The sequence below is a fragment of the Eumetopias jubatus genome, unplaced genomic scaffold (assembly GCF_037043125.1).
Source record: "Eumetopias jubatus isolate StellerSeaLion01/CBP00866 unplaced genomic scaffold, mEumJub1_p1.0 scaffold_10, whole genome shotgun sequence".
NCBI lineage: Eukaryota > Metazoa > Chordata > Mammalia > Carnivora > Otariidae > Eumetopias > Eumetopias jubatus.
The window spans coordinates 59,287,021-59,299,987 of record NW_028274816.1 but is presented as its reverse complement, the minus strand read 5'-3'; the positions used below and the strand labels follow the sequence as shown (position 1 = coordinate 59,299,987).

At 53.4% G+C, this 12,967-nt stretch overlaps 1 protein-coding gene across 2 annotated transcripts; it reads right to left on the bottom strand.

Annotated features, from left to right (window-relative positions):
* Positions 1–6,921: 6,921 nt before the first annotated feature.
* On the bottom strand, positions 6,922–12,456 carry LOC114199567 (cytoplasmic tRNA 2-thiolation protein 1). Of its 2 annotated transcripts, none has more exons than XM_028091521.2 (3): positions 12,396–12,456; positions 10,451–10,995; positions 6,922–8,788 (listed from the first exon to the last, which is right to left on the bottom strand). In XM_028091521.2, exons 2-3 carry the CDS (start codon positions 10,956–10,958, stop codon positions 8,223–8,225), a joined length of 1,074 nt encoding a protein of 357 aa, XP_027947322.1. In that variant the 5' UTR covers positions 10,959–10,995; positions 12,396–12,456; the 3' UTR covers positions 6,922–8,222. The 2 variants fall into 2 exon arrangements, with proteins under 2 accessions (XP_027947322.1, XP_027947324.1); XM_028091523.2 differs by lacking the exon at positions 12,396–12,456 and adding an exon at positions 12,301–12,379.
* Positions 12,457–12,967: the final 511 nt, after the last annotated feature.

The following is a 12,967-nucleotide window of genomic DNA, read 5'->3' as shown; positions in this document are numbered from 1 at the left end:
TTTTTGGTCTTTAGCACCACCCAACTGCACTTCCCTCCGCTTTCTTCTTTACAGCCTCTGTGTTCTAACCCACAGCTGTGCGATTTGAGATCCCGCCCTTGGAGGCTCTGCCTCATTGCTTCACCTGGCAGACGCTGGCTGGGCCTTCACACCTGAAGTCCTTGCACACACCCCGGCTGAGAGCCTGGACGGAAGAAAGAGCTCATCCTCTCCCCTCCTCTAAAGTTGGACTAATTTATAATTTATTTATTTACTTATTTTTTCAAGAAAGCACTAAAACGAAAACAGCCCAAACTTCCCTAGCAGCACTGCAGTACCAGTGCCCAGTGAGCTTTTCTGATTGTAAGCGCCTGACATTAGGCTTTAACTGAGGTACAAAATGGAAATTTTTCTAGAAGGAGGTGGGGCAAGACAGGTATTAGCAAGAGAAAAGGATCAGTCCAGGCGAGGCTGCTTTCCCTTCTGTGGGGAGGTGAAGGTAAGGGGTCTTTTTCTGCAGATGACCTCATCTTCCTTTGGGGGATGGAGGGGCCCTTGTGGCAGACTCACTGGCACTGATCAATAAATTCCTGACTGACCGGTTAGGACTACATTTCTGGTGGAATGACAGAGGATGCCAACCACCTCCACTTTGACCTCAGTCTGTACTTTCTAATTGATTAAGATCTTCATTCCAGCTTATCTCTTAACTCAGGCAAAAGACCTTGGAGGGTGGGGGGGATCATCCCTTGGTGGAAAGTGAAACTATCCCCTTAAGCAATAACAACTGCCCTGAGCCAGGGAGACCCAGCCTGACTGACCGCAAGACAATGATCGCCTTGACCCTTCCTGCCGAGCAGCACGTTCCCAGTGCCCTTCCTCCAACATTTTCTTTCCTTTCTTTTTTTAGAGAAAGAGCAGAAGTGTGTGTGCAGGGTGGGGGTGGGGAGAGAGGGGCAGAGAAAGACAATCTCAAGCAGACGCGGAGCCCGATGCAGTGTTCGATCTGACGACCCTGAGATGGTGACCTGAGCCGAAATCAAGAGTCAGACCCTTAACTGAGCCACCCAGGCGCCCCCACGTTTTCCTACTATAAACCTAGGAAGATTTTTCAGCTCTCTGAAGACAGTCTTTGCGACGTTAGTCCGCGGTTGTCCCGGACTTGGCCTTCCTGGAGTAAATTCCTGTCTTGTTTCACCACCACTTGTGTCTCTGCCTTTGGAGTGGCTGAACCCGGTCTGTTTGGGACTCCTGGAACCAGCTGCTCCTGAACCCCTGAGCCCTGGTTATAGGAGAGTGAAACTGCAGTTAGATTATGCATTAAGTCCCCGTTTGGGGATTTGGCCTAAATGATGCTATTTTGTGCCTGTGGGTTTTTTTTTTTTAATTCCAGTATAGTTAACATACAATGTTTATTAATTTCAGCTGTACAGTATAGTGATTCAACAATTCTCTACTCTGTGCTCATCATGGTAAGTGTACTCTTAATCACCTTCACTCCCTAGTTAAGAGTCTGTTTTTTGGTTTGTCTCTTTTTTTCTTTGTTAATTTGTCTTGTTTCTCAAATTTCACATATGAGTGAAATCATGTGGCATTTGTCTTTCTCTGACTTAATTTCACTTACCATTACACCCTCTAGCTCCATCCATGTTGTTGCAAATGGCAAGATTTCATTCTTGTTTATGGCTAATATTCCACTGTATACATATACCACATCTTCTTTATCTATTCATATACCAATGGACACTTGGGCTGCTTCCATAATTTGGTTATTGTAAATAATGGTGTAAATGTAGGGGTGCATGTATCTTGGAATTAGTGTTTTTGTATTCTTTGGGTAAATACTCAGTAGTGCAATTACTGGATACTAGGGTAGTTCTATTTTTAACTTTTTGAGGACCTCCATACTGTTCTGCACAGTGGCTGTACGAGTTTGCATTCCCCCACCTACAGTGCCTGAGGGTTCCTTTTTCTCCACAGCCTCTCCAACGCTTGTTTCTTGTTTTTGGTCTTGGTTTTGTTTTGTTTTAGTTTATTTTGTTTTAGGGGTGCCTGGATGTCTCAGTCGATGAAGCATCTGCCTGTGGCTCAGGTTGTGATCCTGGGGTCCTGGGATCAAGCCCCACGTCGGGCTCCCTGCTCGTCGGGGAGCCTGCTTCTCCCTCTCCTCCCCGCTCGTGCTCTCTCTCACTATCTCTCAAATAAATAAAATCTTTGGGGGAAAAAGTTTATTTTGTTTTAGTCATCTCTACACCCAATACGGGGTTCGAACTCAGGACCCCGGGAATCAAAAGTAGCATGCTCTTCTGACTGAGCCAGGCAGGAGCCCTCTTGTGTTTTTTATTTTAGCCATTCTGACAGGTAGGGGGTGATACGAGGGTGGTTGTTTTTTTTTTTTTTAAAGATTTTATTTTTATGTAATCTCTACACCCAGGGTAGAGCTCGAACTCACAGCCCTGAGGTCAAGAACTGCATGCTTCTCTGACAGAACCAGCCAGGTGTCCCGGAGTTTTGTTTTGTTTTTTGGTTTTTTTAAACAAATTTCTGCACATTCTGTCCCCTTAGGTTCAGCTTCTTCCCCAGTCCCCTGCTTCTCCATAGCTGGCCTCACATTCTCAAAAACTACCCTCTGTGTAGGACACACTGAGATCTTAATTCTTGGTGGTGGCCTGACAAGCTTGGTAGCTTCCCTAAGATAGAAGTTCACTGGGGAACTTCCTCTTCTAGGGACATTCTGGTGGCAAATGCTAAGTGAAATCCACTCTGTCACTACTAGTGAGTATGTTACATGTCCATTAGCAGCAGAGTCTCCTGAACTGGTTGGAAGATGGCATAGGGGCTGGTCCTTGGAGACATGATCGTGATCCCTTTAGACTCTCCCTATGGAGGTCTCTCCTGCTGTCTGCAACCACCATCAGTCCTGGACTATTGTCTGATGGTTCTCTATCCCTTATAAATAAAACACCTCGTAGTGTGCATCATCAGCTTTTCTGAGACCAGAGCGCAGTGGATTCAGGAATCATTCTCTATGGCATCAAGCATGTGTGGGTCACAATCCCAGCTTCCAAATGTGCATCAATGATGTGAGACCCTGTGAAGGTTGCATACCACGAGTGTCAGTTTCCCACTCTGCCAAATGAAGAGAATTGTTAGCCAGTCCTCTCTAGGGGTGGTTGTGAGGGTTCATTGGGGCAAGGTGTTGTTATAATAAAGGCACAGTCCTGAGTCTGGCACAGGAGGCGCTCCAGTGAACACCCACCTCTTTCCTATCCTCCACTCAAGGGGAGATCCGGGCACAGACTTACTGCTTAAAGAGTGGTCTAGGGCGCCTGGATGGCTCAGTCGGTTAAGCATCCGCCTTTGGCTCAGGTCATGATCTTGGGGTCCTGGGATTGAGTCCTGCATCGGGCTCCCTGCTCAGTCGGGAGTCTGCTTCTCCTCCTGCCTGCCGCTCCCTGTCTTGTGTGTGCGCTCTCTCTAATATAAATAAAATCTTAAAAAAAAAAAAAAGTGTGGGCCAAGGACCAGCAGCATGAGAATAATCAAACCTTAGAGAAGACCTTGTTCCTGTCCCTTCGCCAGGCTGGGTCCACAAGGTCGAAAGAATGTTAAGGCAACAAAAGGGCTGAGTGGAAAACACAGAGATGAGCCCAGCCCACTCCCACCCCTTTTTCTGGATCCTCCTTCCCAGGAGGGACCCAGCCTTTCTGAAACCGCTCCGTCTTAGATGCCCTACTGGCCTAGGGCTCAGGACCTTGTGCCTGTGGATTGGGGTCCTTAGCAGAACTGGGGTTTCTTGAACTTACCCAGCTATGCTCCAGAACCACGGACAGCGCCAACCCTTGGGCTGGGAGGTCCCCAGGTCTGGCATGATGGGTGGAGCGCCCCCTGGAGGCAGATCCCTGACCTGCCTCAGATGCAGAGGGAGGAGGGCCGGGGAATGGGACCGGCGTGATACTCTTAAGGGACAGAGGTACTGGCTTGAGGACGTCCAAGCTTCTCTTTAATCTCCCTCTGAAAACATCCTGGGAGCTTAGTTAACTTCAGAGACACAATGCATTTCGCACACAACACGGGGTGACTTGCCCCCGAGAGCTGATTCTGCCTTCGCCCCCTCCAGAAAACCTGTGTCCCGCTCCTCCCCTCCCTCCCCTCACTTTCCAGTGTGTTGATATTTGCTTGTGCCTTTTTTTTCCTAAAGATTTTATTATTTGTCAGAGAGAGCACAAGCAGGGGGAGCTGCAGGCAGAGGCAGAGGGAGAAGCAGGCTCCCCGCTCGGTGGGGAACCCAATGCAGGACTCGATCCCAGGACCCTGGGATCATGACCCGAGCCGAAGGCAGACGCTTAACGACGGAGCCACGCAGGTGTACCTGCTCTGCTTTTAATCCCTTCCTTGTACTGCCAAGGAACTCGATGACAGCACGTGATTTGTGATCCTGCTCTGTGCCTGGTGCTATGGCGAGCTTGGTTTCAGCTCCGTTGAAGGAATGAAGCATCAAAAGTCTGGTTGAGGTGTTGTATTGGGAGCCGGTGGGTCACAGAGATAATTCTAAGTTTTCCTTCATTGTATATGAAGGTAAATATTCAGATGAGGGGAAGGCCTCAGTCAGGCCTCAAGGTCAGGGGAAACGGTGATGGGTAAGGAGGAAAGGTCCAATAGGTACCATAGGGGAGGCCTCATGGAGCTAACAGAACCGTTGAGACGTGAGGACTCATTCTGAAGATGAGGGACTTGCCAGGCCCCGGGGAAACCTGAGAATGAGCCACATACAGGTCCTGAGTTCAGATCGACACCAGAAACCTGCAAACATCACAGCCAAGTCTAGGGTGGGAGCCAGGGCCCCAGCTCTTAGTTCTAGTGGTGGGCGGGCCCTAGGGATCCCTGCAGATGAGTCCGGGTTCAGCTTTTCTGGAGGCTTCGTGTCTGACCAGGTCTGGGCTAAGAGCCAGAATGGAGAGAAGATTCAGTTTCAGGTAAGTCCTGGCCCCCAGATGCTCCTGCTCCAAGAGGGTGGTCCAAGAATTCTGAGAGGATGCGGCACCCCTCCATCCATATTCTGAGGGGGTAGAAATGCACTTGGAATGAGGCAACATGAGTGGGGAGTGGGAGGGGAGGGGCCCCCATGATAGGTTACGCCAGTTCTGCAGCTCAGCCTTCACCTCCCTGGTCATCACTGGGGAGAAGGGTTCCGGAGGGGGCAGGCTGGGAAGAGAGAGCATCATCCGAAGCACAGGTGTGGCAGGGGGAGGGACATGACAGAGTTTGCAGAGAATGTCCAGCTGCCAACATGGGAGCCCAAAGTGGGAGCTCCCAGGTAGTTCTCTGAGCAGCTGTTGCCTCTGTGAGCACATGGCCAGGTGGGTGGTGGTGGGCTTGAGGCTGGTGTTGGTCATCAGGGAAGACGACCTGCATGGGGAGCAAGACAGTGAACTGCCCCACACGTTATGTACAGTTTTATACTTGTTTGCATTGGGAGGGTAAGTCTTGTATTGGTTATTCGATCCTGCCTGGTGCTTTTTAAAGTTACTCCAATTCAACAACGACATTTTCCATTTTAGTGTCTTATTGAGCATGGTGACAGCGGTTCAAGTCCATGCCTGAAACTCCTGCATCTGGATCACCTGAGATGTCTATGCTGTTTCTCTCCGTACACCATCATTTTGTCCTATCCCCTGGCAGATTTTTAAATTGAAGGTCAGGTATTTTGTATGAAAAATTGTAGGGATTTTCTGAGGCTCAGGTGGAAATTTTGCCCCCCTGGATACTAGAAATCTCTAGAATAGCACTGCACAAAGGAAGGTTCTGTGATGATGGGAAGAGTGTATCTGCATGGTTTGGTATGGCAGCCACCAGCCGTGTGCAGCTATGGAGCACGTCACGTGTGTTTAGTGTGACTGAGGAACTGAGTTTTGAATTAAATTAAAATTTTTTTTAAAGATTTGTTTATTTTAGAGAGAGAGACCTTCTCCCAGCGCACATAAGTGGGGAGAGGGTCAGAGGGAGAGAAACTCCCTGCTGAGCCCGGAGCCCTACTCAGGGCTCCATCCCAAGACCCTGAGATCATGACCTGAGCTGAAACCAAGAGTCAGATGCTTAACTGACTGAGGCACCACTAAATTTAATTTTTATCAACATAAGGGTAAACAGGCTCAGTGGCCAGGGCTACCCTAACTTTTGCTTTCTGGCAAGCAGACAGAGTAGGGATCTTCACCTGGTCTGGGATTGAGTGTGTTTGAAGCTAGGTTCTGGTGTTTTTGTGGGTAGGTCTACTTCCAGGTGACCCTTACTTCTGTGACCTTACTTGGGTCCTAACAGGTGCTTACTGGGCCTCTATTTTGTATGAGACCCTGAACATCAAACTTTATTTACCCGGTTCCATGAAACTGTCCAGGGGAAAATATGAACACAGTGTCTGGATGACCTCAGTGCTCTACCCGTCACCCCAGATTCTGGCCCCTCGAGTCCCTGCCTACCTAGTCCCGGACTCTAATCCTGTCTCCTGTCCCATGACACTGTTGAAAGCTCTGCTCAGATCCCCAACTTCTTAGCCTATGCTTTCTGCCTGTTCCTCAGCTTTCTGGCCCCTGCAGCAGAATGAGCCTCTTCAGTGGGATCCTGACTGCCTTGGTAGCTCTTTGATGTCTTCAGATAGCTTGCTTTGTTATAGATCTATTTTTTCTTTTCCAGTTGATCTCAGTGGCAGTGTTCTGACATGAGATTCTCTGTCATAGCTAGAAACCTCCCTTGCTTTATTTCGGGCTCTGTTCAAGTCACTTTCTCAAAAAGGCCTTGACCTCCCAAACTGAACTAGCACCCCCTTCACACCCTTTCCCCTTAAGCTGCTTTGTTATTCATAGCATGCATCATCAGACGTCACATTACATCCTGATTTGTCTATTGCCCCTCTCCCACAATACTGTAAGCTCCATGAGTGAGACGGATTTTTTAAAAGTTTATTTATTTTTGGTAATCTCTACACCCAATGTGGGGCTCGAACTCACAACCCCCAAATCAAGAGTTGCATGCTCCACTGACTGAGCCAGCCAGGAGACTTGAGTAAGAGGTTTTTTTTTTCAACAATGCTTAGAAATGCCCCTGCACACATTAGGGATTCAGTACATATTGAATAAATGATGTTGGTTATCTGGTGGGGTGGGAGATCTGCCCTCAAACCTCAGTCAGGGAGAACAAGAACCAGAGTGTGGATGGCACATGAGGGCAGGACCTGGGGGCTGGGACTTGGGAAGAATCCTATGTCCCGGGCTGGGCAGGTGAGAAGAGAGAGGAAGGCTTCTAGAAATACCCTGGAGGCTTTGAGAAGGAAGACGGCAAAGACAGGGCATTCCTGACAAGGGACCAGGCCAGCAAAACTTGGAGGGGGGACTGAGAATGCCAAGTCTCTCCCCAGGGGTCCTGCTGGAAGCTTTTCTGGGCCTCACACCCTCTTGGAAGCACAGGGTAGCAAATCTGAAACCCAGAGCCCCCTGGTGGCCATAATGTAATATGACCCACAAAGTTGGCCACCATATATTGAGCACACTATCAAATCCTCACAACAGCGCTTTGATGGGGGGTGGAGGGGTGTAATTCCATTTCAGAGGAGGAAACCGAAGACCAGAAAGGTTAAGTCACTGACCCAGGCTCATCCAGCTCTGCCTCCGTAATCTGAGGTCTGGGGAGCCCACCCAGCTGCTCCTCACCCATCACACAGAGACACTAGGAGAGATTTCGGGGGGGTGGGGAGCAAATCCACCGTCTTGAAGAGCTCCAGGTGCAGGTCTGGGTGGGGGCCCCCAGTTCTGTCCATCTCCAGCTAGGTGACCTCAGGCCAATGAGATTGTGTGTGGTTTGGATGAAATGAGACCTTGTGGCGTCTGCAGTACGCGCAGCGCTCAAAGATAAGCATCGTGGTTACTGTAAATGACCAGAGCCCACCAAGTCAAGTGGTTTTGCTAATCTCACCTACAGCCAATCATGACACACAGTAGGTGCTCAAGAAGGCTTGGACTATCCTGAGCATGCCCAGACCTGGGCAGAGTACTAAGTAAGCAGCCCCCTAATTTCCACTGGTTGGGAATGGAAAGTTGTTCAGTTCTCTTCTCTTTTAGATCCAAGAGTCCACGTCCCAACCCCTCTTACCTCGGTCCCAGGAGTCCAGGCCTCAGCTTCTGCGGGGTCACGGGTAACCGGTCCCGTCCGTCCCCCTCCCAACCTCACACCGAAGCCCGGGCGGAGGGGGTTTATTCGCAGCGCTCCTTACAGGCCGCCCCGCACTCCCCGTCGGCGGGGCCCGGCGCAGAACCGGGGTCGCTGGGCGGCGGGGGTGGCGGCCCCTCCTCGTCGCGCGCCCCGCCGCCCTTGCCGATGGCCAGGCGGGGCCGGCCGCGCTGCAGGCCGTCCAGGAGGGCGCAGGCCTGGCAGAGCGCGCGGCTGGCCAGCGCCCCGCAGCGGGAGCAGGCGCCGGGGGGCGGCGGCCGCGCGGCCGGGGCCAGGGCCAGGCGCTCGGCCGAGTGCACCAGGTCCAGCGCCGCCGACGGCCGCGCCGCCTCCAGGAGCTTGAGCAGGTGGCGCGCGTGGCCGCGGAAGGCCTCGGGCGCGTAGACGCACTCCTCCGAGAAGTAGTCGAGGCGGCGGAAGTGCGCGTACAGCACCACCTCCTTCTGCGAGGCCAGCTGCAGGGGGCGGCAGCGCGGCAGTGCGCCCCCCTCGCCCCGCGAGCCCAGGCCCCCGCCCCGGGCCAGCCGCCCCGCGTCGCCCCGCAGGAAGTTCATGAGCACGGTCTCTGCCATGTCGTCGGCGTTGTGGCCTGGGGGAGAGGGGGAGAGAGGGAGAGCAGGTGAGGTGGGGGCGCCACCGTGGGGCAGCCAGGACCCAGCCAGACGGGGAGGGGCCTGCAGAGTGGCACGGAGTGTGCCACCCGGCCAGGGAGACCCCACCCCCAGGACCCAGAGAGAGATGGGGAGGGGATGGAAAGTGGCAGAAGGTGACCAGGCCCTGGAGGCCTCACACCCCAGACCCTGTGGGGCAGCCAGGACCCAGAGAGATGCAGAGGGGTGTGGGGAACAGCACGGAGGGCCACACAGGGCCATGGAGACCCCTGGGCACCATGGCACAGCCAGGTGGAGGCTGGAGGTGGTCACAGTGAGAAACAAGAGGAGAACACACACAGACTTCCGGGGAGCAACTCGGGGTGCCCTCCTTTGCCACCCACTTATGGCCAACCAGGCCCTGTGCTAGTTGCCTTCTCACGAAGGTAGTAAAAGTGCTTTACGCTACAAGTACCATTTCAGTCTCAGAAGTGTGCTTCCTACTACTGCACAGAAGTCAAAATGGCATTTAACCGTTAATGGAGATTCTCAAGCGAGCTCTTGTCTCAGTGCCTCTGGGAATGCAGATCGCGGAATTTAGAAAGACCAGGGAGGAAGTAAGGGAATATTTACACAACAATCACCATAAAAACATAAGCTAAATCTCTACTTATTCTGCATCTTGTCATCTTATACTTGAGTCTGTATAGTCCAGACAGTAAAACACTGGTCTTCTTAGGGCTTCTCCAACTGGCCATACTAACCCTCCTCAGGGCCTTTGTATAAGCTGTTTCCTCTGCTCAGAACCCGACCCTCTGTCCGACCTTCACTGGTTACTTGGGTGGCCTTCAGGTCTTCGCTCACTCTGGAAATGCTTCCTAACCCCTACTCTTCTCCCTTCACTGGGTGCTCCGGCTATAACCTGGCAAAGTGTGATTTTCTTTAGTAGCACTTCTCAGGTTATAATTATGCATGTGACAGAAGAGCAGGAACAGAGACTGTCTTGTGTGTCATCACGATGGCAAACATTTCTGTAATGCCTCCTGTTTCCAGTCTCTGGTCTAAGTGCCTACACATAACTCATCTAATTCCCAACAACCCTGGGACCTCGATATTATTAATAAGCCCATTTTACAGAAGAGGTAACTGCGGTTAGGTAATGCTCTGGGCTACGTAGCTTGTATCTGGTACGCAGTAAATGGTCAAGGATTATGTGTGGAAGTAATGACCGGGAGAGAATAAGGGTTAGCAGAGAGGAGAGGCCGACAGAGAAAAGCAGTTCAAAGATAGTTGCGTTTCAGACTACAGTTGGCTTCCGATGGGTGGTACCACTTCACTCGCCTCCTTTTGTGAGGGGAGACACAAAGAATGCCATTTTTTAAAATGCAGGGAACCACAGCCCCCAGAGAGTACCCCTCCACCCTTCTAGCTGCCAATGTGATGGCAGTGACTCAAAAGCATGCAGCGCCCATCCCAGGCATGCACGCGTACTGTGCCCGTACTTCACTTCACACACCTTCAGCGGGCATGCATATCCCCTTCACCTCGTGGACAGCCTCCACCCAGGGCACACCCAGCGTCTCCTTCACCACTTCTTGGACCCGGGCCCAGGCCCTTTAGGTGCCGGCCCCTCGCCCCTCGGCTGCAGTGCCTGCGCTCACCCGTCACGATGTGCGTGGCTCCCACGAGGCGCGCCCCTTCCTCCAGCGCGCGGCGCCGCAGCACCCCGCAGAAGGTGCAGCAGGCGCGGCTGCGGCCGGAGCCGGCGGTGCTGCGGGCCACGGCGTCCATCGTCCAGCCCCCGAAGAGGTCTGCGTAGGCCACGACGGTGAGCGGGAGGTCCCAGCGCGCCGCCTGGCGTCGCACGGCCGCCAGCGCCGCGTCGCGGTAGCCGCTGATGCCCTCGTCCACGGCCACCAGGCGCAGCGAGACGCCCAGGCGCGGCGCTAGTTCGCGCAGCACGTGCGCCAGCACCGTGGAGTCCTTGCCGCCGGAGGCCCCCACGGCCACCACCGCGCCGGGCGGCAGCAGGCGGCCCGCCAGCACCGTGTGCAGCACCTCGGCCTCGAAGGCGGTGCAGAAGCAGGCCCCGCACAGCGCTTGACCGGAGCGCGGGCGGCGGAGGGCAGCGCGCGCCGCGTGGCAGGAGGCGCACTGCGGGGCGGGCATCGCGGGTTCCGGGCGGGCCGGGAGGAGTTGGCTTCTCCTGGACAGGGAGAGAGGGGAGGCAGGTTACGTACGGATTCTGGTTTGCGGGGGTCGTAGCCTCCGGGGAGGTGGCCTGGATAGCACTGAGTACACCCATTGCCTGGAATACTCTCCCAGCACTTGTGCAAGCTTGGTACCTTCAAGTCTCAGCTTAAACGTTCATTATTCATTTGTCCATTCCACAGGTATCCATTCATTGCCTCCCATCTACCCAACATGCGTTAGGCACCGGGACAGCAGTGATCAAAATAGGAACGGTTGCAGGGAGGCGCGAACCCATGGATAAGTAAATAACCAAAATACTTTACAAACATAAGGAGTAATATGAAGGAATTATCCTCTGGGCTGAGGCCACAACGACAAGAAGGAGTCGGGCATTAGATCAGGGTGGGAAGAATGTTCCAAGACAGAGTTAATAGCAAATGCAAAGACCCGAAGGGCAGGGCCTATGTTCAGTTGTTTGGAAAGTGAGTTATGGCTGAGGCGGGGAGAGGATCCAGGGCTTGGAGGTTGGCAGGGCGAGGAGCTTGGATTTTATTCTGAATGAGATGGGAACCATTGGATGGTTGTAAGCTATGGAGTGACAGGACCTGATTTAAATTTTAACAAGATCCCTCCGGCTGCTGCGTGTGAATAGAGGTTGGAGAGTGGCTAGAGCTGACCAGTAAGGAGGCTCCTGCAATGATCAGATGAACAAAAATGTGGCTTAGGGCTGAGCAGAGGCAGTGGAGGTGGAGAGAAGTGGTCAGATTCTGGATCTCTTCTGGAAATAGAGCAGGTGGGTCTCACACAAGACTTGGTTGAGCGAGGCAGTAGGTGAGAGAAGCAGAGAGGACTGACAACTTCAAGCTTCAACTTCTGGCTTCTGCAGTTGAAGGACAGTGGGACCATTCATTTCGTGGGGAGGAGGTGGGGAAGAAGGGAGAACAGGCAAATACTGTGAGAGGCGTAGGTTTAGGCCAGAGAATCTGTAATTTTGTTTGGGCATGGTAAATTTTGAGGTCCTTTCCTCTGGAAGTCTTTCCTGAACCCCGGGCTGGGTCTGGCGCCTCCTCTGGGCTCCCACGGCCGCCTGACGCCCCCCACGCCAGCCCTGATCACTCTAGGTTGTACCCAGGATAGAGGAGGGTGCTTGGAACCGCCCTCAGGTTGGGGGGTGGAAACTAGAAGGAGTCAGAACAGAGGCAGAGTCCTAAAGCGGATCAGCCGGGACACCAGCTGCTTAGGGCCCTCCAGTGCCGAGGGTCGCCAGAGACCGTTGGGGGATCACGGAGAGGAGTGCCGTATCTCCAGGGATGCCTACCGGAATGCGTGGGAGAGCGATATGGAGATCCTCAACTGCTACACGGGAGTACGACAAAGGGCCAGGATCGGCGCGCCGAGGAAGGAAGAACTCACCTGAGTAGAACCCGCGCAGGAAAGTCCAGGCTCCGAGAAAACGCGGAAGCGAGTGAAGGGACTACGACTCCCAGAAGGCTTTGGGTTTACCCGCCGACGACTCCCGGCTGCCGGTGGTGCGGTTTGGCCCGAAGCGCCTAGTGCTCGGGGACCAGCTGGGCCCACACCCAGAGAGCCTCGCAGCTGCGTCAGGCGCTCCGCCCACGGCTCCCAGAGTGCTCCAGGACAGACCGCCGCGTCTGTCGTTTGCGCTTGCGCAAAAGCAGGGACGTCAGGTTTGTAAGGGCTACCTCGCTCTATGCACTTTATTCTAAAACAGGGACGGATGCTTTTTAGGTTTTCTGCCCTTAGGGGAGTATGATAGGATTTGAGATGCGAGTGGAGAGTCGTCGGGGTTGGGGGAGAAAGGAATAGGGGTGCGCAAGGGAGAGGCAGCACGTGCACTGCGCAGATTGCAGGGATTGGGCCGCGTTGCCCGGGACACGGGGTGGGCTTTTACGCGCACCCCACGGGAGTGGGAGTGGGTGCGCGCCCGCGCGGGGAGCCCCGATTGTGCGGGCTGGGGGGTTGTG